Source organism: Paroedura picta, chromosome 1, assembly GCF_049243985.1.
Source record: "Paroedura picta isolate Pp20150507F chromosome 1, Ppicta_v3.0, whole genome shotgun sequence".
Lineage (NCBI taxonomy): Eukaryota > Metazoa > Chordata > Lepidosauria > Squamata > Gekkonidae > Paroedura > Paroedura picta.
Window position 1 is genome coordinate 107,566,398 of NC_135369.1, and position 23,229 is coordinate 107,589,626.

Sequence of the window (23,229 nt, forward strand, 5' to 3'; positions counted from 1 at the left end):
ACCAGCAGACTACACATGGCTCACAACATCCTGTCTCCAGTGCTTAAGAAGCCACAAAGTGGCATCTGCAAGACAGGATAGAACTTGCCTGCATCTATACTTGGCCAGTATTCTGATCTACTGTTCTCTAAAGATGTGAAAGCCATAATCTCTGTGCTGAAAACTCCTGGAAACGCAGTCAGTTGGAACAATACCCTCATAGGATTTTGTTGGCTGCTCCTTTCATTTGGGAATAGTCCTCAATTTTGCCATAGAGTCTTTATCTTTCTTGAAATACACACCACGGCAAGTATACTCTGGTAATACATCTCTTGTCACATCTTCAAGTCATGCCTTTGATAATTGGTCAGGGTCTTGAGAGTTATGGTTTCATCCCAGATGTAAGATTCTACTCCAGTCCTTTCTGAACTGTCCCCTCTGCCCAGTTTCTAGCCCAGATTGCCATTGATGCAATTTGTGCCGCAGGTAGTATAATGATCTTTTCTGTGATGGTGCTCTTCCCTTCACCAGATTTGGGAGCTCCTTCCAAGGAGTCACAGCACAAGATGATAACTACCATTTTCAGCATCAATGACTGGCGAGCCCACTGTAGCAAGTTGTAGCCCAAGGCCTTGTATAAACATGGGGAAAAAGACAAAAGCATCAACTTTCTGGAGAAACAAATTATCAAGCTGGTATGCCTTCACTGCACACCTCTGATCAGGACCAGCAGTGTTCCAGTGAGCAGAGACTACATGACAGTAAACAGTCATGTAAAATGAGATGGGCACATTTACTCCAAGTCAGTAAGATGGGCTGTGACTGAACCAGTAACCTTTAATGACAAAGCTGTAGCCTCTTGATGAAGCATAAAGTTTGTCTTGCATATCTTAGGAATCAGGGATGTGGTGTTGGAGAGAGATGGGAATGACCAAGCAAGTTTTGGGAAATAGCACAAGAATTGCCAGCAGGCTGTTTTAAACTAGTGCTGAAAGCTATCTTGATTGGCATGCAGAACAGCCTGTAAAGCATTCCTTTTGAGAAGGTATTAAGCTGTTTTGGTTTTTTAGTGTTTGTTGCAGTTTTATGTGTCAGACTGTTTTTTTTTGAGGTGTTTCTCCTCTGTGGTGGAGTGGGTTTATGTTGCTGTGTATCTCTTGTATGTTTGTGTATTTACTTTTGGAAGGACAGGATAAACATTACTAAGTAAAGTAGTGAAAATTGCAACATGTAGGCAATAGAAAGGGGCATATAGCTGGAAGAAAACTTCAGCCTGTGAGGATCACTGTCTCTCTTTCATTGAGGCTGGGAAATGGCATCTGTCAAAGCTAGCTTTCAATGACATGAAAATCTTAATTTTGCTATTGAAAGCTTGTGGATTGTCTATTTAGTTGATGTATTGTTTATATAATTTTTATGTTTCTATACACAGACATGGACAGTTGCAGTCATGCAGAGGAAATTGTGGTGGAGTTTGGCAGGATATTTTTTAATTTCTCCTTTCTTCTGTAGCTATATCACAAGTGTATCAGGAACAGGAAATGTGTTAGAAAGTGATTATATTTTAGACAGGAGTCTGTAGAATGTCTTGTTAGACAAATTGGTCTTGATGTAGAGAACTTTTTAAAAAATGCTGTTAAAATCAGTGAGAAATTTTAACTGAATGTGCTGGGTCTCACAGGAACAAAGTCAGTTACACTGTTACTCTATCTCTAGGCACCAGCCATTAAATTTGGCCCGTCCTGGACTCCGCGATGAGTGGGCTGGGGGAAGAGGCTTCGCCGCTGGGAAAGGAGCAGGGCTGCCAGTGGGCCCTGCGAGCCCCCCCGCCCCACTGATGCTCAAGCTAGGGCCCACTGTATTTAAAAATACAATGGGCATTGCCCCTAGTTAAATTATAACAGGATGTGTAATGAACAATTTGCAGTGTTTTCAGAGCTGGCAAGAACTTTGTGGCCAAGGAGAGTTAGTTATTGTAAAAGAGACAAATACAGGCTTATATTAGGCTTGCTTAGTTAGAAGTCATATGCACCAGAAGGTGATATAATACTAGCCACAGCTCTAGCCTCTTGCATGTCCGAAGTTTACTCAACAGCTAAGGGAAAAGGGTGGGATTATCTCATCATCTACTTTGCTAGTCTTTGAAAAATGGAAATTTTGCTATTGTACTGAGTTAGAACAGAACTGGTCTGATACAATTAATCAGATTATGCAGGTTAATCTAGTTTAGAGGCAGCGATAGCATTCCTGCTCACTTCCATGCAAAGTGATGGATGGTTCCCTTCCTTTAGCTCCCTCTTCCACTTTTCTCTCTCCAAGGGTTTAAATACTTCTAAAGTAACCCATATCACGTTGCATAATTTTTGGCTCAGCCTTTACTGCATTTTATTACATCATTCAAATTCTGGTAATAACCATCCTCTTTTCTGTCTTTGCCTGGCCAGTTCTTGACAATTCATCCCATTGTGGGCTAGAAAACAGAGTATTTCTTTCCCAATTTCCATCTTTTTTCCTCTAAGCAGATCATAGTCTGTCCCACCTCTATATCCAATATGCAGTAGTATAAAATTGTGCTCTTGGTATTTATTGTTGTTAATAAAATTGCCATTATGCTACATGCAATATTTCAATAACACAAGCTAGATGTCTTTGAGATTTTCTTGCTCATCTCCACAGCATCATGTGGAGTAACACTGGGGGCCATTTCGCACGGCTTCAAAATAGCACAATGGTTGCTAATTGGAAACGCTACTAATTTGCCATAACCCACGACGTCGTAGACAATCTGCAACAATCCTGAAACCGACCCGCCAAAAGCGCTTCGTTGTGGCGCTTTCAGGGGAATCCAGAAAAGTGGATTCACCCTCCGGATAGCGATACACTCCTGCAACCAATCTGCAACACTAGCGCTAAAGACCTGTGCGTTACCATTGTTGCTGGTTCTTCAAAGTCCCTCCCCCTGGCTCTCTCCTCCAAACTTCCGGCAAAGCGATCGCCATTTTTTTTTCTCCGAGCGAGCGGGGATAAACGCACCGGCGAGCCTCTTTCTGTTTAGAGGCTTCCCTGGCTTCAGTCCTTCACCTTTAGTCACTAAGCACAAACCACTTAAAAGCCCGTTTGCTGAAATAAAGTCCCTTTATTTTTTACACATAAATTCAGCCGAAAATCGAGCCCGTGAGAAGGGGGGGGGGAATTTTTTTTTATCACTCGAGGCAGCGTGCAAACGATCATACAATCAAACGACAGCTCACATTAGGCAGCTGGATGGGTCTCTCCGTAGCAACGAATCTACCTAGATTCGTTGCTATGGGTCTGTTTTTTTTTTTAAAAACCTTTCTTAAAGGGAAAGGGGCTGTTTGGGAGCATGCTAACGGCTGCCCATTGGCTGCTTGACGGCCAGGGGCGGGACGAGCTTGGCAATAGCGCTTCCTTTCTAGCGATTTCTGCCGAGACCGGAAGCCTGTGGGAAACGCTAAAAAACGCAACTGATTCCACTACAAAGCCAGGTGTGCAAAACGACGAATTCCACTATTTTAAATGGCGATTTTTCATTCAGTGACCAATTTGCAACAAAGATCCCCGTGCGAAATGGCCCTGAGAAATGAAGCTTGGTATGTTTGAACTGTTCTTGAAAAAATGAAGTTTCAAGCCTGCTTTCTGAAACTGTAGTTACATTCCCTCAATAGCGTAAGTGTAACATAACTTATTGTTACAACACTTAGTTTTCCAGGTACGTTTTCAGTATAATGCTGAGTTTTAAGTGGTAATGCTATATTTGTTAATTTTAAAAATGTATGTGCTTCTTCTCCCAAGAATGTATTTAATGGAACTCACAAATTAAGCATGATAAAATCATAAAAAGCATTAAAAAACATGTTTTTCTTAAAAAAAAAAACCAGAGGATAAAAAGAGCATAAAATGTTAAACAGCCTAAAAGGATCATCACCAAACATTTGTCAGAATATAAAGTAAAAATAGGTTTAAAAGTTCAAGTCTACGGCTACCAACTTCCAGGTGAGACCTGGAGATGTCCCAGAATTAAACCTGAACTCCAGATGACAGAAATTTCTCTCCCTAGAAAAAATGGCTGCTTTTGAGGTTGGAGTCATTAGCATTATATTTATTTATTTATTTATTTATTTTATTTATCATACTTCTATACCGCCCTCCCCGGAGGCTCAGGGCGGTTTACATTATAACAGAAAACAATACATAAAACAGTCTGTAGAACATGTATAACTGATAACTAATAATTGTAACCAAATAACAACACAGTATAACAGTAAACAATATGGTAATACAAACAGGTCCAGGGCTTATTGATGGGATTCTGAGGGGGGGAGCAGGGGCCCTTGGTCGCTGATTGATTACGTCTGGTCTCGGCCAAATGCCTGGTGGAGGAGCTCCTTTTTGCAGGCCCTGCGGAACTGTTTAAGCTCCGTCAGGGCCCTGATCTCCTCTGGGAGCTCATTCCACCAGGTGGGGGCCAGAACAGAGAATGCTCTGGCCCTGGTCGAGACCAGGCGGACTTCTTTAGGGCCAGGGATCCTTAGCTGATTGGAGGCAGTAGAGCGCAGAGCTCTTTTGGGGGCATAGGCGGGGAGGCGGTCCCTCAGGTACACTGGGCCCTGACCGCGTATGGCCTTGAAGGTAATTACCAGAACCTTTAGTCTGATCCGGAATTCAACTGGTAACCATTGCAGCTGATGGAGAATAGGCCGGATATGAGACCTCCACGGTGTTGCTGTGAGGATCCTGGCTGCTGCATTTTGAACTAGTTGTAGTTTCCGGGTCAGGGCTAAGGGCAGGCCTGCGTAGAGCGAGTTACAAAAGTCCAGTCTAGAGGTGACCGTCGCATGGATCACTGTGGCTAGGTGTTCCGGGGCCAGGTAGGGCGCTAGTAGTTTGGCTTGGCGGAGATGGTAGAATGCCAGCCGTGCTACCTTTGTGATCTGGGTCTCCATTGTGAGGGAGGTGTCCAGAATCACGCCTAGGTTCCTGGCGGAGTGAGCCATAGAGAGCTGCACGCCATCCAGGGTGGGCAGGCGCGCTTCCTCGCATGGGCCCTTCCTACCTAGCCACAGGACCTCCGTCTTTGAAGGATTGAGCTTCAGGCGACTCTGCTTGAGCCATCTCGTCACTGCTTCCAGGCAGCTGGCTAATGCTTCTGGGGGAGAGTCAGGGCGGCCATCCATCAGGAGGAAGAGCTGGGTGTCATCTGCATATTGATGGCAACCCAGCCCAAACCTCCGTACCAGTTGTGCGAGAGGGCGCATGAAGATGTTGAATAGGATAGGGGAGAGGACCGCTCCTTGTGGGACTCCACAAGTAAGTTGCTGGCGGTCTGATGTTTTCTCTCCTATTGCAACCCTCTGTCCACGATCCTGGAGGAAGGAGATTTGGTTGAGTACTGTGCCCTCAGACTCCACCACACAACCTCCAGAATTCTCCAACCAGGAGTTGGCTCCCCTAGTCAGGCCTGACCCCAGTGAGGCCGGGAAAGGCCTCTGTCCCCTCCCTCCTGCATTATTTTCACATAAACCCAGCCTGAAATGCTGCAGTCACCTAGCAACATTCAGTGAGGGTATCCGTTATATAAAGCCTTTTATCATTTATGAGTGGATTTTTTAATTTTAAACCATACTTTTGTTTGTTTGTTTTATGTTTCACATTCCCCCCCCCCTCTGCCAACCCAGGACTCTTTTCAGGTTTGTAGAAATATCTGTCTCGCTTGTTCAGAGCTCTGGTCACAAGATTTAAGTATCCAAAGATCTGTCCGATATCGCTATCAGTATATAGTGAAGTTCTATTGTAAATAATTTTCCCTTCAGTACATTTATTTCCTTAAGCTATAATTTATTATTATACTTATAATTCCTTTTAATTGCATCTATCTCTTTTTCATTTCTCCAGATGTGCACTGGCAACTACATATTTGTTCCCTATATGATAACTCCACACAACAAGGTATACTGCTGTGACAGCAGTTTCATGAAGGGATTGACTGAGCTGATGCAGCCTAGTTTTGAATTATTGCTTGGGCCAATATGCTTACCCTTGGTAGATCGCTTTATTCAACTTTTGAAAGTGGCACAGGCCAGCTCAAGGTAAGGACTCTTGGATTTGTGTGACTGAGGCCAGTTGTAAAGGGAGCAATTCTATGTCTGTTCCAGTTCTGAAGCTTCTGAACTCCAATAATTGATTGGGGTGTGCATTCTCCATAAACTGAGCTCCCCCCCCCCCAAACAAAATATACCTTATCAGTATTTTATGAGTATTAATTAAGAAGAAGAAGAGAAGAAGAGTTGGTTCTTATATGCCGCTTTTCCCTACCCGAAGGAGGCTCAAAGCGGCTTACATTCGCCTTCCCATTCCTCTCCCCACAACAGACACCCTGTGGAGTGGGTGAGGCTGAGAGAGCCCTGATATCACTGCCCGGTCAGAACAGTTTTATCAGTGCCGTGGCGAGCCCAAGGTCACCCAGCTGGTTGCATGTGGGGAAGCGCAGAATCAAACCCGGCATGCCACATTAGAAGTCCGCACTCCTAACCACTACACCAAACTGGCTCTCCTATATTAAGCAAAATATAGATCAGAGAATCTGATCGGCTACTGGTAGCCTTTTTTCTTTTTCTAGTTTTTATTTGGATATATGCAGATATATTGAAGGTCAGCCAGGGCAGCAAGAACCAAGAGCTCCCAGCCAGGTCTACAGGTGGCAAGGAGAGATCTTCCTGCTGCATGCAGATCCTAAGTCCAGCTCCTCGTACAGCACAGTTTAAAATGTATTGCAGGAGAAGCCAAGCCAGCTCCAGAGTGTAGGCTGACTTTGTTCCCCCAAATCAGTATTTTTTTCCTTGGGTCTGTTAGATCAAAAAAAAAAAGTTTTCCCAAAAATCCCAAATCTGAATACCATACCGGTATTGGGATCTGGGATTTTTCAGAAATGCTGAAATTTTTTCAGGTCCAATAGACCTGAACTGAAAAAATACCACTTTTTTAAGCACAGTTATTGAGCTATCATCCATTTTATATTACGACTGTTGTTCATTTATCACTACTGTGAGAGCTTTCCACAATTCATGATTTAAAAAAAATTCCGACTGAGAGAATGAGGAGCATTGTGTGATTTTTGCATGCCTAAAATAATTAGATCACAATTTCTGATATTTGCTTAGTCAATCACATCATATATTCTGCGCCATTTCTGAAATCATCCTGGTTCTGTTTGGCAGTTAATGTTTGCAGTAGTACCAGAATGATGGATCTACACCTGTACCCTATAATAGTTGCTGTAGAAGCACTTGTCCAAGTGGGAGTCAACCATTATTAATGCTTAATGTTTTTGCTTTCTTGTTTTCTTTTAGTCAGTACTTCAGGGAGTCAATTCTGAATGATATCAGAAAAGCACGTGATCTATACACAGGGAAAGAGCTAGCTGCTGAGTTGGCAAGGATACGACAAAGGGTGGATAACATTGAGCTTCTGTCTGCAGACATTGTGATAAACTTGTTATTATCATACAGAGATATTCAGGTAGGAATCTGAATTTAAATGGATTATTTCTCTCTCTTTTAATTATCTTCATTTCATGAAAATACTGCAGGCAGTAATGTGTTATATCTGTTGCAGGCACCATTCCAGAAAATTTTCAGAATAAATGCTTGGGACAGTAATGGGTCAGGGTCAGCTGCTACTTCCAATATAAAGAAAAAAATAATGCATAACGAAAGGTCCAGGTTAATTAGTTCACTGGTACTTGTTTCTCATTTTAGGGTGATGAACATAGTTGTCAGATTTAACAATAGAAATTTGTTACTATGATAACTTTGTCTATCTGTGCCTGAATCGGAAGGTAAGGATGGGTGCATAATGACAAATCATCTGATTTATTATTTTAAGTTATTCATGAAGCATTTTTCAGGCTTTGAAAACCCTCAAAAGTGGTGCAATTGTGCAGAATATGATTGGGAAGCATAGCTGTGTACATACCCACCCAGGACCACACCCCTTCCCACCCCTCCAGGCCCATTATTGGCCATTGGGGGGTTTGGCATGACCGTATATGGTCATATCACCCAATAGATATATAAAAATGAATTAACTCTCACCCATTCAGGAAACCTTTCCAGGGCTATCAAGAAACCCCAGGGTTTCATGAAACCCTGGTGGAGAAATCCTGGTCTATTATTGTGGTTTTATTTTATTTTGATATAAAAATCATATGAATTCATTAGGATCTGTGCTTTGGATCCAGATTTTTGAGCTGTTTATGTCCCAGAAATTATTGAACCCATTTTGTAAGAGTCCAGTTTATAGTCCTGGATTCCATAAGTAATTTGATACTGAATTTGTTTGAGTTCACTTTCAAAAGCGGAGGATCTATGAGGGTCTGTGTAGATCCTACTTTTATTTATTTATTTTTATTAATTATATTTGTATACCACCACTCCCAGAAAGCTGGCTCTCAATGGTTCACATCATATAAAACATTCCATAAAATTTTCATATGTTACGACAGTGGTCCCCAACCCCCGGTCCAGGGACTGGTACCGGTCCGTGAGTCAGTCGGCACTGTGCCGTGGCTACTCCTCCCCGGCACTGCTGCCTTGGGAGCACCCTGCTACTCTGCTGCTGGCTTATCTATGGTGCTCTCCAGCAGCCGCCATGGCTAGAGCTCCCCCTCGGCGTGGCACTGCACAGCAGGCGACGGGAAGTCAGGGACACCGATGGGAAAGCAAGTGAAGCAGGGCCTTAAGCGACGATGTTCCTCAGCAAAAAACTCCCCCCCCCCCCGGGCGTCAGTAAAATTGTCAAGCATTGACCGGTCCCCGGTGATAAAAAGGTTGGGGACCACTGTGTTACGACATTCCCAACATACAATTAAATCCCCATAAAATCATACCCCTTACAAAATCCCTGTAACAATGATTAAAACAACAATGCAGTTGACATTTTAACAATTAACAATTAACAATCAATAATTAAGATGGCGGTAGTAACAACCCATTCTTCCCAGGCATTGGTAGGGTTGTAGCACCACAGATGGAAAGAGGATAGGGGATAATTTCCTTCATCCAAGCCAGGTCTAATACCAGGCCCAGGCACAAGGGGAGGGAGATGACCCGATTGTACACCCCGGGGCCTCCACCCAGCCTCAACCAAATGCCTGGTGGAAGAGCTCCGTTTTGCAGGCCCTGTGGAACTTCAAAAGCTCCATCATGGCCCGCAGCTCTTCTGGGAGCTCATTCCACCAGGTAGGAGCCAGGACTGGAAAACATCCTGGCCCTGGTCGAGTTTCTTCCCAAACTCAGTAAGCAACCCCTGCACCAGGAAAAAAAGTGAGAGAAGGAAGCCTTGATTGTTCCTAACAAAATGGCCTAACAGTGGATAGTTCTTAAAAAACAACCAACAACAAAAAAACCCAGACTGCAGCCAGACACCATCATGGAAGGAACCTGGTAGTGCAGAAGGTGCTTGTCCTTATCCCTCTCCGCCAGACCCACAGCAAATATTTTTCCTGCCTTCACTTGTTCTAAAGCTCCCCCATACACCATCCACTCTGCTAGAACAAAGAACACAATGCAATTGCACATGAATGCTGAAAGCATATATAGCTTGCTGCTCTCATTGGCAAGAATAGGAGGGATCCTATTGGTTGCCATGGATGCCTGTTGAGTAAAGAGGGGAGAAATTAAAGTTTTCATGGCCATCAGAGAACACTCCCAAGCCCTCCTCTTGACATGTCAGCTTTCTAACTTGTGAGACACATATGTGAAAAAGCAAACTCTGCCTTCCATAAACCACCAAACTCGCCAAAGCCACAAACACCCATATAGGTTTGTGCACCCAGGGAAGGGGGGTCATGCCTTCACGCTTACTGGATCACAAATCTGAAACTCCACATTTTGTGCATTTTTGAAGTTCGTGTTGCGGTTTGTGTCTGCCTCTAAAACTAACCCATTGAAATGAACAAATGTAGGATCATTGCTTCAGCTTGTTATTTACTAGAATGAACAAATGAATGACATTATTTTTTACTTATATGACCTGTTGATTACCACTATATTGTGCTACCTACTTATAGAAGAAATCATTTTTGGAAATGGAAAAACTGATTTATTTGGGTTATGCATATGCAGTACAAAATTTGGATTTAATGCTCATAAATTAAAACATTTTAATAAGATGAATGCGCTGATCATGGAACACATATGACCATTAAGAAGTGACAATTAGAGGAACTTTACAAGTCATATTCTACCATAAAGGCCTCTTCTATGTGTGATCCCTTTACCTGAAAGCTATGTAAGTTGGGGGATGCAGAGAACTTGCATTACAACTTCATAATATTTTATGAGAGCAGTGAGACAGCTTCATTATTCTCACCTGGGAATTCATTTTTTGTCCTAAGGGATAGATAAATATAATTATATAAGCATCTCCAGGTATTTCTGTGTGAGTGGCAGGTACCATACAACCCCCATATGCATTATTTGACTGGGAATAGCCTTAGATTACCCATGGCCCTTGGATGAATTATCAAGTATTTAACTGTTTTATATGCTCAAAAAATGAGCAAAGACTTTTTAAAAAAATCTTGAATGGTTTTCTACAGTTTTCTACCTACACATAATGCTTAAGGGGACCTGTTTTAATGTATCTGAAGAAGTGTATGTCTAAACATGCTAAATCACTCAGTTCTCACTTTTACACAGAATTAAACTCTGTTGGTCTTAAAAGTGCCACTGGACTCAGTTAGTTCTCACATCTGTTAGTTAATTCTTTTATTTGCATGCAAATTTGCTACTATTCAGAGGTCTTACCAACTGTGTTAATCCAATCTTAGCAATACTTACTGCACAGTTACTTCTACATCATGACTCTAAACAGTCCTTTCTTGCAACTAACATCCTCTCTCTACCAATATGCCAGGCTTGAGGAAGTCTGTTAAACTGTATCTGAAGAAGTGTGCATGCACACGAAAGTTTATATTCAGAATTAAACTTTGTTGATCTTAAAGGTGCCATTGGACTCAAAGTTTTCTCCTTGCCAGGGTCATTTATATAATAAGACTGCAGCCAAATTTATTCACCAAGATTCACCTTCTTTTGTGGGCCTCGACATATGTCCCCCTGGCCAGGCAACACATTTTAAGTACTTCCGAGCAGAATTGCCGATCAATGATTGAGAATGGATGCTGTGAATCCATGGGGAGCTCAAAGAAAAATGTCACCTTTGCATATATCTCAGCTTCCAGAAAATCTCAGATTTGTTTTGAAAGAGTCCTTTTGGCTATGAAGATATGCATGGAATTTGAATCCGGTATCACTGTAAAGAACAACAGATTTTTCTAAAGTATAAGATTTCAGAAATCCAAGGTTACTTTGTCAGATCCATCACCTCTTCTGTCAGCCCTTCTGTCCAGGTCAAAAGGTGAGAGGGGGTAGTTGGAGTCCTGAAGTAGAACAATGCAGAGTCCTTGCCTGGTTCTAAATCATTCCCTGAGGCCTAAGAGTTCCTGACTCCAAACTCCTGAGCAATACAGTGCCTCTTATACCTTGTTGTCTGCTGGACCATTGGAGTTTGAATTTGGGAGGGGGAAATCCAGTTTTTGCTGGTGCTATGACAGCCAGGCAGGGTTTATGGGGAACTTGCTTGAAAAGGTGAAAATGCAAAGACAAAGGACTAGCTTGGCAATAGAAACTGGCCTAGTTAATGTTCCGCCTCTCTGGGTGAGGCAGAATGCCTGCTTTAATTCTGAGTGCAATTGATTACATTATCACTCTGGGAGTTCATTGTTCACAGGTATCAAATGAGTGGAGTTGAAATAATTGTCAGGCATCTAAGACAGGCCGTTAACAATAGATACATTGGTGGTCTCTTGGGTTTGGCTGGCATTTTATTTCCATAATATGTATAGCTAGATTTAAAGTTTATGTATGGCTAGTGTTAAAGAGAATATGTTTTCCAAAATGAGGGAGGAATCTCCCTAGTGGCTGTTTCCCCTTTTTAATGCACTAGAGGTACAGGATTCCAGGGATAGGGGCCTCTTGAGTGGTTCCTTCCCAATGGGAAAGGGTGTCTTCTGGGCACCACTTTGACCTGAATATAATGGCTGATGGGTCTTCATTCCTATTTGTATCTGACATAATAAACTTTGAATCACAACAACTTGATGAAAATATTTGGTGTTTTTAAAGTGCTACTGAACTCTATTTTTTCCACTGCTACAGACTGTGTTTCCCTGTTTGGCCTGTTGTCCCCAGGCTCCCAACTGGGGGGACTGGATGAGGCCCATCCTCCTGCCCCCCCCCCCAGCAGCTTGTGTGTGTGGGGGTAGGAGTGATGGAAAGGCAGCCCCAAGTCGCAATTTCCACTTTGGCTTCAGTGCCTTGAGAATCTGCAGTGAAACCAAAGACTGGGAGGGTGTGAAAATGCCCCAATGTGACTTCATCGGCTGTCCCTGGGCCCACAACAGCCAGGACAGCTGATGAGACCAATGAGCCATGGGTTGATGATGTGTATCAACACCCAGCCAGCCTCCCGTCTGGGAACTTACCTCCTAAGGAGTGGTGACAGATGGGTGGGGAGGTCCTGAGAGGTGCCAGGACCTGGGAGCATCCCAAGTGCAGGCAAGGCTGTCATGGCTGGACACATAAGGGGGGCAGGACAGAAGGAGGGGCAGAACATGCAAGACACAGGAAACAGGGAGGGAGTTGATATAACATCAGCCAAAGGTGAGTAGGAGGTGGGGACTGGAATAGGGGGGGAGGAATAAAAGTAGGGAGGGAGCAAGTGGTGGAGTAAGAGCAGATGTGATACACAGAGAGAGACATGGAGACCAAAGCGAGGAAGACGGAGCAGTGGAGGGAGACAGAAATGGAGCAAAGAGCAGCAACCTGGGTAGCAGGCAGTGTGGCAGCAAAGCAGGTGGCAAAGTGATCAGTGACGGGTAGCCAGTCACCCAACAGAGGGAGAATGCCAACACCAGGGTGAAGGATCTAAGGGAATGGCGAGGGAGCAGTGACAGCAGAAAGGAAGACTTGAGTGGGTCAGAGGAGACTTCAGATAGCTCAACTGGGAGCGTGAAGGAGTGTCTAGGTAGCCATCCTCTCTTGTCTTCTGTACCCTGCACAGCATCCTCAATAAAACTTTTGAAAGTCTGGTTTGAAACCATTTCAAGGCTTAAGGCTGATTTATCAAATTTTTCTGAAGTTTTCCATGGTGAATACATTGGAACAGAGTAAAGGCAGAAGACAGTTGTGCAAGGATACTGTAATGATCTTCATCTTTAACCGCTCCTGTGGAGCGGATTAAATAAAAGGGTAAGGCCACCTGGGAAGGAGTTAGGGCGGGCCCTGTCTGGGATAAAAACTCCAGAGTGTCCATCCAGGGCCAAGCAGCCAAAGGGGAGCCACGCAAAGTGCGGCTCCCCATTGGCTGTTTGGCCCGGCCTCGCCTGGCGTGGCCGGGGACTTGCTGAGCAGACTGCACAGCCAGCTCACACAGTAAGTCCTCCAGCCTGCCCTCTCTTCCGGGAGAGTGGGGGGTACCTGCCAGCCTTCTCTCGGCCCCAGGAGCATCCTCGCCATGGCGAGCGTGCTCCCGGGCCCGAGAGAAGGCTTCAAAAGCCTTCCTTGTGGGGCAGGGGGGGCGGCCACCAGCCTTCTCTCGCCCCCGGGAGCAGGCTCGCTGCAGCACGCCATCCCACCCCCGGGAAGCCTTCACCATGCGAAGGCTTCCCCGGGCACAGGGGCCTAGTGCCCATTTTATTTAGAAATAAAATAGGCTTTATTTCTAGTTATCTAATAAAGGCTGTAGAACCCATTTGAAGTCTTGCTTATATGTCAGCATAAGATCTGCAGTAATTCAAACTAAACTTAATGCTTTGTTTTCCTTTTTTGTTTTTATTTTTTAACTCTTTCTCTTTGTTTCTTGGAAGGATTATGATTCAATTGTCAAACTGGTAGAGACATTAGAAAAACTTCCAACTTTTGACTTGGCTTTGCATCATCATGTGAAATTTCATTATGCATTTGCACTGAACAGGTAAGAACTTTTCTTTTATCGTAAAATATCTGCTCTTATTGTTGTATTCACATAACTTGTTTCCTGAAAACTTAGTTCTCTACATGCCCGATTCTCTACAAAATCATTTTCTAGAATTTACTGTTCAAATTAAATCTTTTTCCTTCCCGCCTACCCTGTTTCCCCTGTTTTCTTCTATAACGTGAGAAAAAGCTGTGATTGTCCATCTGTGTATAAACCAATATTTTTTCTCACTTACTGCTTATTATTAAGAAAGCATGTTGAAACAAAAGAATATAAAGAGGCAAATGTTGGAACATACTCAGAAGGCAAAAACATAAATGCACCTTGTTTGCCTAACAAGGATGGGAACAATCTGGCAACCCTTACACTGATATAGGTAAAGGTAAAGGTATCCCCTGTGCAAGCACTGAGTCATGTCTGACCCTTGGGCTGACGCCCTCTAGCATTTTCATGGCAGACTCAATACAGGGTGGTTTTCCAATTCCTTCCCCAGTCATTACCGTTTTACCCCCCCCCCCCCAGCAAGCTGGGTACTCATTTTACTGACCTCGGAAGAATGGAAGGCTGAGTCAACTTTGAGCCGGCTGCTGGGATTGAACTCCCAGCCTCATGGGCAGAGCTTCAGACTGCACGTCTGCTGCCTTACCACTCTGTGCCACAAGAGGCTCCACACTGATATGCAGAAGTCTAAATTTCAGTTCCTATATGGTTTCAGATGGTATTATATGTATTCAAGCTATGCCAGAGGAACATAAAACATCCACTTTCCCCAGAAAACAAGGTTCAACAGCAGCTTTTCAAAGCCTCCACCTCTGTCACTTTTATTTTAGATGCCATATTTGTACAAGTGGTTGCTTATATTTTTAGTAAACCCCCTGACAATCATTTGTTACTAATGCCAGTGTATATGCTGTACCCTCCATATCTGACATCTGGATACATTTTTACTTGCATTAATTGAGAATGACATTGTGCATTAATTTTACATATTTGAAAAATTGAATGTGGATGTCTATTCCTTATTCAGAATAAAACCAGCTGTGCAACAAAATTTTAGATGAGATTTGATTTCGAGGGGAATTATGCTAGATTGTCAATTGGTGCTTTAAATCAGTGGTCCCCAACCTTTTTATCACCGGGGACCACTCAACGCTTGACAATTTTACTGAGGCCCGGGGAGGGGGTATTTTACTCCTCTACTCTCAACCACTGCCCTAACGCTCTCTGATCGCTATGGTAATGTTTAAACATCCCTTCAAAATAAGATACAGACAAGCCACAACAATGAACATAAGGAACATTTTATTTTCATGGAAATTTTAACTCATGACAATGACAAATCAATGGGAACCCTGAGCTTGTTTCTCTGCATAGTCCCATCTGGGAGTGATGGGAGACAATGACACTTGAAGTGTGTTGTAAAGGGCCGGGGGGGATCAAGTAAAGGGCCGGGAGGGGGAGAAGAAGGCGTCCTTCACGGCCCACCTCCAATTAGTCGACGGACCACATGTGGTCCACAGCCCACAGGTTGGGCATCGCTACTTTAAATTATCCAGTTTAAAAACTGGAAAAGATCTGGGGAAAATCTAATAAGAATGAGGATTATCATTAGTTAACTGGAATACTATAAACACAATCCAACCAAAGTTAAAGTTAAAAAAAATCTTATCCTGGTTCTTCACTTCATGAAATAGCTAAAAAAAATTAAAACATCTCCAACACAGCATTTAAAAACAGCACAAATATACAAACATATAAATAATAAAAATACAATAATCAAACCTCAAACCAAAGCAGAATAATTTACCCAAATTAACCTGAGCAGTTTATGCTCTTCTGTCTCATTACATTAATGCTTATTATATGACTATGATTATTTATAGATCAACTCTTGGTTGCAAGTCATCAAAGGATACACATATATGAAATGGCTATTTTATATTTATGACAGTTAATATAATTTGAATGTATTATATATAATTGAATATAGTTTAATAATAACAAATTTAACAGTTTTTATTCCATCTTTCTCCCAGTAAAGATTGCTTGGGAAAGTGGTTTTTCTCTTTATACAGACATCAAGTTGAAGAAGCTTGCTAGGATTGGGGGGGAAAGATAAGCTATGTTGAACCAAGTAAACCAAGATAAGCTATTCACGTCAGGGTGGCCTTTTAGTAAAGGAACCATTTCTACTGAAGCACAATCAGAGAAATTCTAAGCTACAGTGGTAACCAGTGTTTAAAGTACTGTGACATGAAGGCGAGTACCTCAAAGTTCCCTGCTCTTGTCTCTGTTCCACTGTGTTTTCTGAAAGCTGCTATTCCATATCCTGTAGCAATATTCATGCCAGGAAATAGGAAGAAAAAATGGCTTCTTTCAAGAAGCAGCAACAGAATGCCAATGAAAGCAAGAGGTAAAGGGGATTGGGAAGGAGGAAGGGGTTAGAACTTTGACCTGCTTCTGTTACCAGATTTAGAAACTCTGATTCAAGATTTCAAATGGCCTGATTCAGGCTGGCTTTAGTCCTCCTCAGGGATACTTTGAAGCTGTTGTTCTTTGTAATCCCTGTTATTGTGGCCGTTGCATCCTGCCAGATTGCAGCATGTTAAGTATAATACTGCAGGCAGTGCTTCTTTTTCCTGCCTTTTCTGATTGGGCGTAAAATAAAGAAGGTGAAAATTACATTTCAGCTGATAGAGTAGAGTGTAGAACATATTTTCTTCACATATTTTATCATTGATTTAATGAGAATCATCCTGCCAAGAGAGAACTATGAAGTAATATCTCTTATGTAGCCAGAAGTTATTATCTGTTTTATGTGCACTACAGCAGATTGTGAGGTTCACTAGGTACAGGTTACATGGGAAGGCAAACATTTAAGACTCTCCTATTTAATTTAATTTAAGTGAAACACCTCAATGCTGCTCTCTTCTCTCTAATCTCTATCAAACCAGTGACAGTGCTCAGATATTAAAACACAGAAATCAAACCAGCTTCAGAAAACCAGCTTCATAGGGACCAAGCCCTATGAAGACAGGTTGAGGGACTTGGGAATGTTCAGCCTGGAGAAATGGAGGTTGAGAGGGGACATGATAGGCCTCTTTAAGTATTTGAAAGGTTGTCACTTGGAGGAGGGCAGGATTCTGTTTACGTTGGCTGCAGAGGAAAGGATGCGCAGTAATGGGTTTAAACTACAAGTACAATGATATAGGTGAGATATCAGGAAAACATTTTTCACAGCCAGAGTAGTTCAGCAGTGGAATAGGCTGCCTAAGGAGGTGGTGAGCTCCCCACTGGCAGTCTTCAAGCAAAGGTTGGATACACACTTTTCTTGGATGCTTTAGGATGCTTTGGGCTGATCCTCCGTTGAGCAGGGGGTTGGACTAGATGGCTTGTATGGCCTCTTCCAACTTTATGAATCTATGATTCTGTGATTTGTGTATTTTTCTTTTAACAGACGAAATCTACCTGGAGATAGACAGAAAGCTCTAGATATTATGGTGCCTCTGGTGGAGAGTGAGAGCCAGGTGGCTTCAGACATGTATTGCCTTGTGGGACGAATATACAAAGATATTTTTTTGGATTCTGGATTTACAGACATAGAGAGCAGAGATCAAGGAACCATGTGGTAAGCGGCACTTCACTGCACATCTGCTTTTGCTTTAAACTGCATAATCATCTGTTCCTCAATCCATCTGAATTTAGTCATCTCAGTCTCATTGAAAACAGCATTGTTTTATTTAATCACAGATAGCATCATGCAAATTTCAATAAGACATCATCATAACTAATGAATTGGACCTTTGGTGCTTTAGTTTTTCTATGAAATAAAAAGTTGTAGCAATTGACACTGCTGCATAAAGTTTGTACAGAAAAGGTATTTCAATGTGTGGTTCTCTGAGGCTTCCCCACAGCTGTGAAACTGCTTTTCCAGCACTTGGTACCCCTTTCAGCTTATAGAAGAGACTGCATGCCGTACTCTTTCTGAGCCTCTAGGGAAGGACGATATACAAGCATAACATTAAAATTAAATTGAATTAAGGTTAAGAATACTGGAAGGATGATTTAATGTTTTATTTGCCTCAGGTGTTGGCTTTTAAGAGATCAATAAAAAGTACAAACCTACATAGTTAAGATCTCTTTATAATTCCCTTTACAGGTGCATTCTTAGCAATAAAATCTTGTTAAATTTTGGCAGCAAGTATAGTCTTTGTGACCATTCTATCTTTAACATTCAAAATAATTTCAGCTTTGTGCAGTATGGCATAATAAGGCCATACCAGTTCTTTCATTTTCAGAGACTGAATTGCATCAAGTAGAATCATGGAAGGGACTATACAGTCCATCTAGTCCACCCCCCTGCTCAATGCAGGATCAGACTAAAGTAGTGGTTCTTAACCTTGGGGTCCCAACCCCAATTGAGGTCGCCTGGACCCTTCCCCGGGGTTGCCAGATTGGTGGCTGCCTTGGCAATGACAGCAGCAGCCGGCAGCGGTGGGCGGAGGCAGAGGTAGCAGGTGGCAGGCAGCAGTGGGAGGCAGCAGGGAGTGGCGCTGCTGGCCCAGCACAATGCACATGTAGCCGCCTTCCAAGGAACCCAGCATCGCTGCCATGGCCATCCCTCGAGCCCTGTCCTGCCCTGCCCTGCCCTGCCGTGTGGCCGCCTACTGCTTGTGCTTCCCATCTGCCTGTGCTGCCAACAGGAACCACTCCCTGCCCTCCTCTAAGTGGCAACCTTTCACATACTTAAAGAGAGCAATTATGTCCCTCTCACCCTCCTCTTCTCCAGGCTGAACATCTCTCAGCCTTTCCACATAGGACTTGGTCCTCATTGCTCTCCCTTCTTCCTCTTAATTTTGTCCACATCCTTTTTGAAGAGAGGCCTCCAGAACTGTTAGAGAATCAATATATTTCCCCATTGGCAAGTTATTTTAAAGTGCTTGTCAGGAGTAGAATTCTAACTCAAGATAATGCAAGGCCACAAATATAATTCCACCTTAATATGAACAGGATCTTTAAGGCTTTTGTGTGTTTGTCAGCAAAGCTGAGAGCAATATCATAGGGAGTTTGGACTCAAGAGGCAGAGTCACGGTAGAATGGCCACAGCTGAGACACCAGATTATGATGAATGTATTCCCCTTCTGTTGCCATCTTCTTCCTGCAGGTGAAGACTTTTTTGATATTTGATATTCCTTCAGTGATCCCTGCTTCATGCTCAGTGTTTCATTATTTTTATGTGTTTGTATGTACTTTGCTCAGGTTTTTAACGGTTTAAGGATGTTTTTGCTGGTTTTAATATTTTAAAGTTATAATTTTATTGTGTATTTTCATTGTTAGCTGAATTGGTGTCCCCCAAGAATGAAGAGTATGTTAAGTTTTCATTTAACTTTCTAAAAATATCTATGTTCTTTGCTAAGTAAAAGGCTAAAAGATCCAACACATTAGTGACTAGGAAAATTGGGCTCAGCCTTTAAAACAGTTTGGTACTTTGGGCCTGCCTATTATCTTTTGAAGCAAATTATGTCCCATGTTGCTTATCTTCTTGCGTGTAATTGGTGAGGCTGAAGTTAGACAAATGATTGGTTAAATTGTGCGGTTATACTGAATTTGGTAATATGTAGCTGCAAATGCATCTTTGTTGGGTTTGCCAGTTCCAGTTTGGGAAATACCTGGAGATTCTGAGGTGGCATTTGGGGAGGGAGTTCAGTGGGGCATAATGCTAAAGAGTTCACCTTCCAAAGCTGCCATCTTCTCCAGGTGACAGGATCTTTGTTGCCTGGAGATTATTTGTAACCCCAGAAGTTCTCTAGCCACCACTGGGAAGCTGGAAGCATTAATCTGCAGGCTGGCTCTTATTTTGTTCTGTGGGATTCTTCTGGTGAAAATTTAAAGGCATTTGAATGATCAAACTAGTTGTGGGTTTGCCTGGGAAACTGTGGTTCTTCAGAGACTGGAAGGCCACACATCTTTTTGTAAATCCCATGTCTACTTGTGAACAAGCTTCTAAATAGCAGGAAGAAAAGGCTTATTGTTAGGCAGGTGGCTAAAGTGAGAGTAAGGCAGGGCAGGGGTGATTTATACAAAAGAATGCTCAGGATTACCAGCTACTATGTGTTCTCTGGGCAAAGGGGATGTACCACCATTGCTGGATGATATCAGAACATGACAGAAGCAGGTGGGGAGAGGAAAGGGAAGGTGAATGTAAACCGCTTTGAGCCTCCTTCGTGTAGAGAAAAGCAGCATATAAGAACCAACTCTTCTTCTTCTTCTTCTTCTTCTTCTTCTTCTTCTTCTTCTTCTTCTTCTTCTACTATTCCTAAAATGAGGGCCACGTTAACCTTTAGCAGATGAAATAATGCTTCCTGACACCTGTTTATTTGCCAAACCTTTCTGCCATGATTGAAGTGCCAAAATGTGAGTGGCACAAATGAAATAGCCTGTCTGCTCAATGTGTTAATGGTTAATGAGGAAGTGAAGGAAGGATTTTTTTTATTGGGAATGAATGTTTTGTTAGTTTAAACGTCCTTATTTTATCATGCTTCACTGTAAATCACAAATAATCAAATGGAGACCTGCTTATGTAGATTGGTAAGCTAATGGCATGGACACATATGGCAGCCTTTTAAAAGGGGGGTCAGGAGAGCTGGTACAATGAGCTGGTTGAGGGCAAAACTACATTTGCAACTGTCCTTTTTCAGTTGTGAAACTACTTCCGGACAGAGTGATAAAACCCTGAGCAGTAGGAGTGGGGGAAGGTTGCTTTAACCCATTAATTCTCTGCTTCAGATTTTCTCCCTTTATCCGTCCCTGTCCCTTCAGGATCTAAAATACTTAGTCCAGTGGAGAAAAAGGGAATGATTGGAAGAGAACAATTTGGGGCAAAAAAATGGTGGGTATGGAAAGAACTGAGTGGTGTCCTTCTTAGTTGCCCTTTCAAACCATAAAAAGGGCTGTTTGTCAACAGTCTCCATACTCTGTGAGACTGTGAGACTCTGTGAGTTTGCATGCAGTTGGGCCCTAAATTCTTGAACTGTCTTGAACAGCTGAAATCTCTCTTCATATTGAATAAACAGATGATCTGATGTGAACTTAAGAGCATTTTATGAGACACTGTTCTTCCAGTGCTTCTCTCATCAGCAACCTGGAGATGATGTAGACCTGCCTTACAAAGTTGTGAAGCTTACTGAAACTATGATTGGGAAACACTTTGGTCACTTACTGTATGAACATTGGTTATTATTATATATTATTTATTAATATAATACTGCCCTTGAGTTTGCTGTTGTTTGGTAATGGAAAGTGGTAGTTGAAAGTTGAAAGGGGCAGCTAATTTACAGTGACCCTGTAGGATTTGCAAACCAAGAGAAATTCCAAGGTAGTTTGCCATTGCCTGATGTGTCATGACTTTAGACTCCTTTGGTGGTGTTGTATCCAAATACTAACCAGGGCTGACCCTGCTTAGCTTCCAAGATCTGATGAGATCAGGATAGCTTGGGCTACCCAGGTCATTTTTTCTCATTTGTTGGACATAATGGAGGTAGGATGGGGGAGCCCCTATAATTTGAACCATTGGTCCAATCTTCTTGAAACCTGGGGAGAAGTCAGAGAAGAAGCTCCTGAAGTCAAGTGAAGTGTGATTAAATGTGAGAAGAAGAAAAGTGAGAAAGCAAGAGGAAAAAAAAATCAGTAGCAGTCCCTCAGGCAAACCATTTGATGTCTTCTGCAACAATGAAGATCCTCCAAGGTTCAGTGCAGCAGCAGCAGCCAGGCCAAGTATACTCTCTGGGAGTCTGACTCAATGAATCTCCTCTAACAGAGCAGCAGGTCAGCAAAGCAGCAGCCAGCCTCTTGGCCATGCACAGAAAATTCTCAAAAAGGAAAAATTTTCTGTGAAGGGCCAAGAAATGTTTCCCTCTCCAAACCTGCCTCCCTATAGGTTAACCTCCCCCCCCCCAGCCTCCTCTCCCCTCACTTACCTTGCCTTATTTTGCAGCAAGCAAGCTTAGCAAGCTGCTAGACCTCATCATTGCAATGCATTGGCAGATGCAAAATGCCTTGCAATGATGGCTGGGCTCCTACAGGGAGCATTTGCTAGGCAGGAGGGCAGTTTCGGTACTTCAAGAACACTCAACAGTAATGGTATTTTTTGGCATGAACAAGGCCGCAACTTTATTGGCAATTTTGATGAGTGTAAACACAGTTCTCATGCAGCAGGGACAGCACCCACTGCTGCAGCTGGCAGACCACAGCCACATGGGGAAATGAACAGTCAGCAGGCCTGTTTGCAGGGATGAATGAACATCCGGTCAAGCTCCCATAACCATCAGGCCTGCTGGACCACGGGAAGGTAAGCCATAAACAGCTTCATGGGCATCAACCTCTATTGGAACTCTTCTGGCTACCCTATCATGTGAGGCTGGCAATTCCCCAGTCGGGGAATCCCCCCCCTCCCCCATCACATGAGCCACTTCTTAAGGAAGCTCCTCAAAACTGTCAATGCCTGGCTTGCAGGCATATGTTGTGCCCAATAGTATCTGCCAACATACCAACTGCCACTCAGTGGGGGAGGCAGTACCGACCCTGGCCTTGCTCCAGCCAGTGCTCAGGCACGCCTTAACAAAGCTGCCCTGACATCGCCCAGCCAAATATTCTGACCCCTATCTGACATATGAACTCTGTCCAGCCTAAACAGGGCCTCAATTCCAAAAACAATGTCCAGGTGAGGCAAAACCTTGCAGCTGCTAGACACACAAGCTCTCACCATAGTCCTACAGATCTTGCATCCCTCCAGGTCCACTTTCCTGTGGATCCTTGCCCCCCATCAAAGCCTACGCTTCAGAATGTCCAACCACAATATGATGGTTCCAGGGCAAAGCTTCTGAAGAATGTGCAGGTTCCTCATGATTGATGTGGCCCGATTCAAGCTGGAAGCAGCAGGCATATCATTACTGCCTAGTTGTATAACAATAACATCTGGGCACCCATGCTTTGACATCAGCTGCTTAATAGAGGAGGACATTGCAGACCAGTGCATACCCTGAATCCCATGCCAGTGGAGGATGAAGGTGTCCCTCAAGCCAAGGTCCACTCCTTATCCTGACACCGCGGTATGTCTTGACACCCAAAAGACAACACTGTGGCTGACAATGAAGACATGCCTCCTGTGTCCCAAGACAACTGCAACTGAATCACAGA

General features: G+C 43.1%; 1 protein-coding gene across 3 annotated transcripts in view; it reads left to right on the forward strand.

Moving 5' to 3' along the window:
* The window catches only part of MAP3K5 (mitogen-activated protein kinase kinase kinase 5), a 149,479-nt gene that overhangs the window by 54,255 nt on the left and 71,995 nt on the right, over nt 1-23,229 (forward strand). For all 3 annotated transcript variants that reach the window (XM_077351694.1, XM_077351684.1, XM_077351705.1), the window contains exons 4-7: nt 5,893-6,086; nt 7,347-7,515; nt 13,925-14,031; nt 17,492-17,662. In XM_077351694.1, coding sequence (XP_077207809.1) covers nt 5,893-6,086; nt 7,347-7,515; nt 13,925-14,031; nt 17,492-17,662 — 641 coding nt within the window. The remainder of the gene's footprint in view (nt 1-5,892; nt 6,087-7,346; nt 7,516-13,924; nt 14,032-17,491; nt 17,663-23,229) is intronic.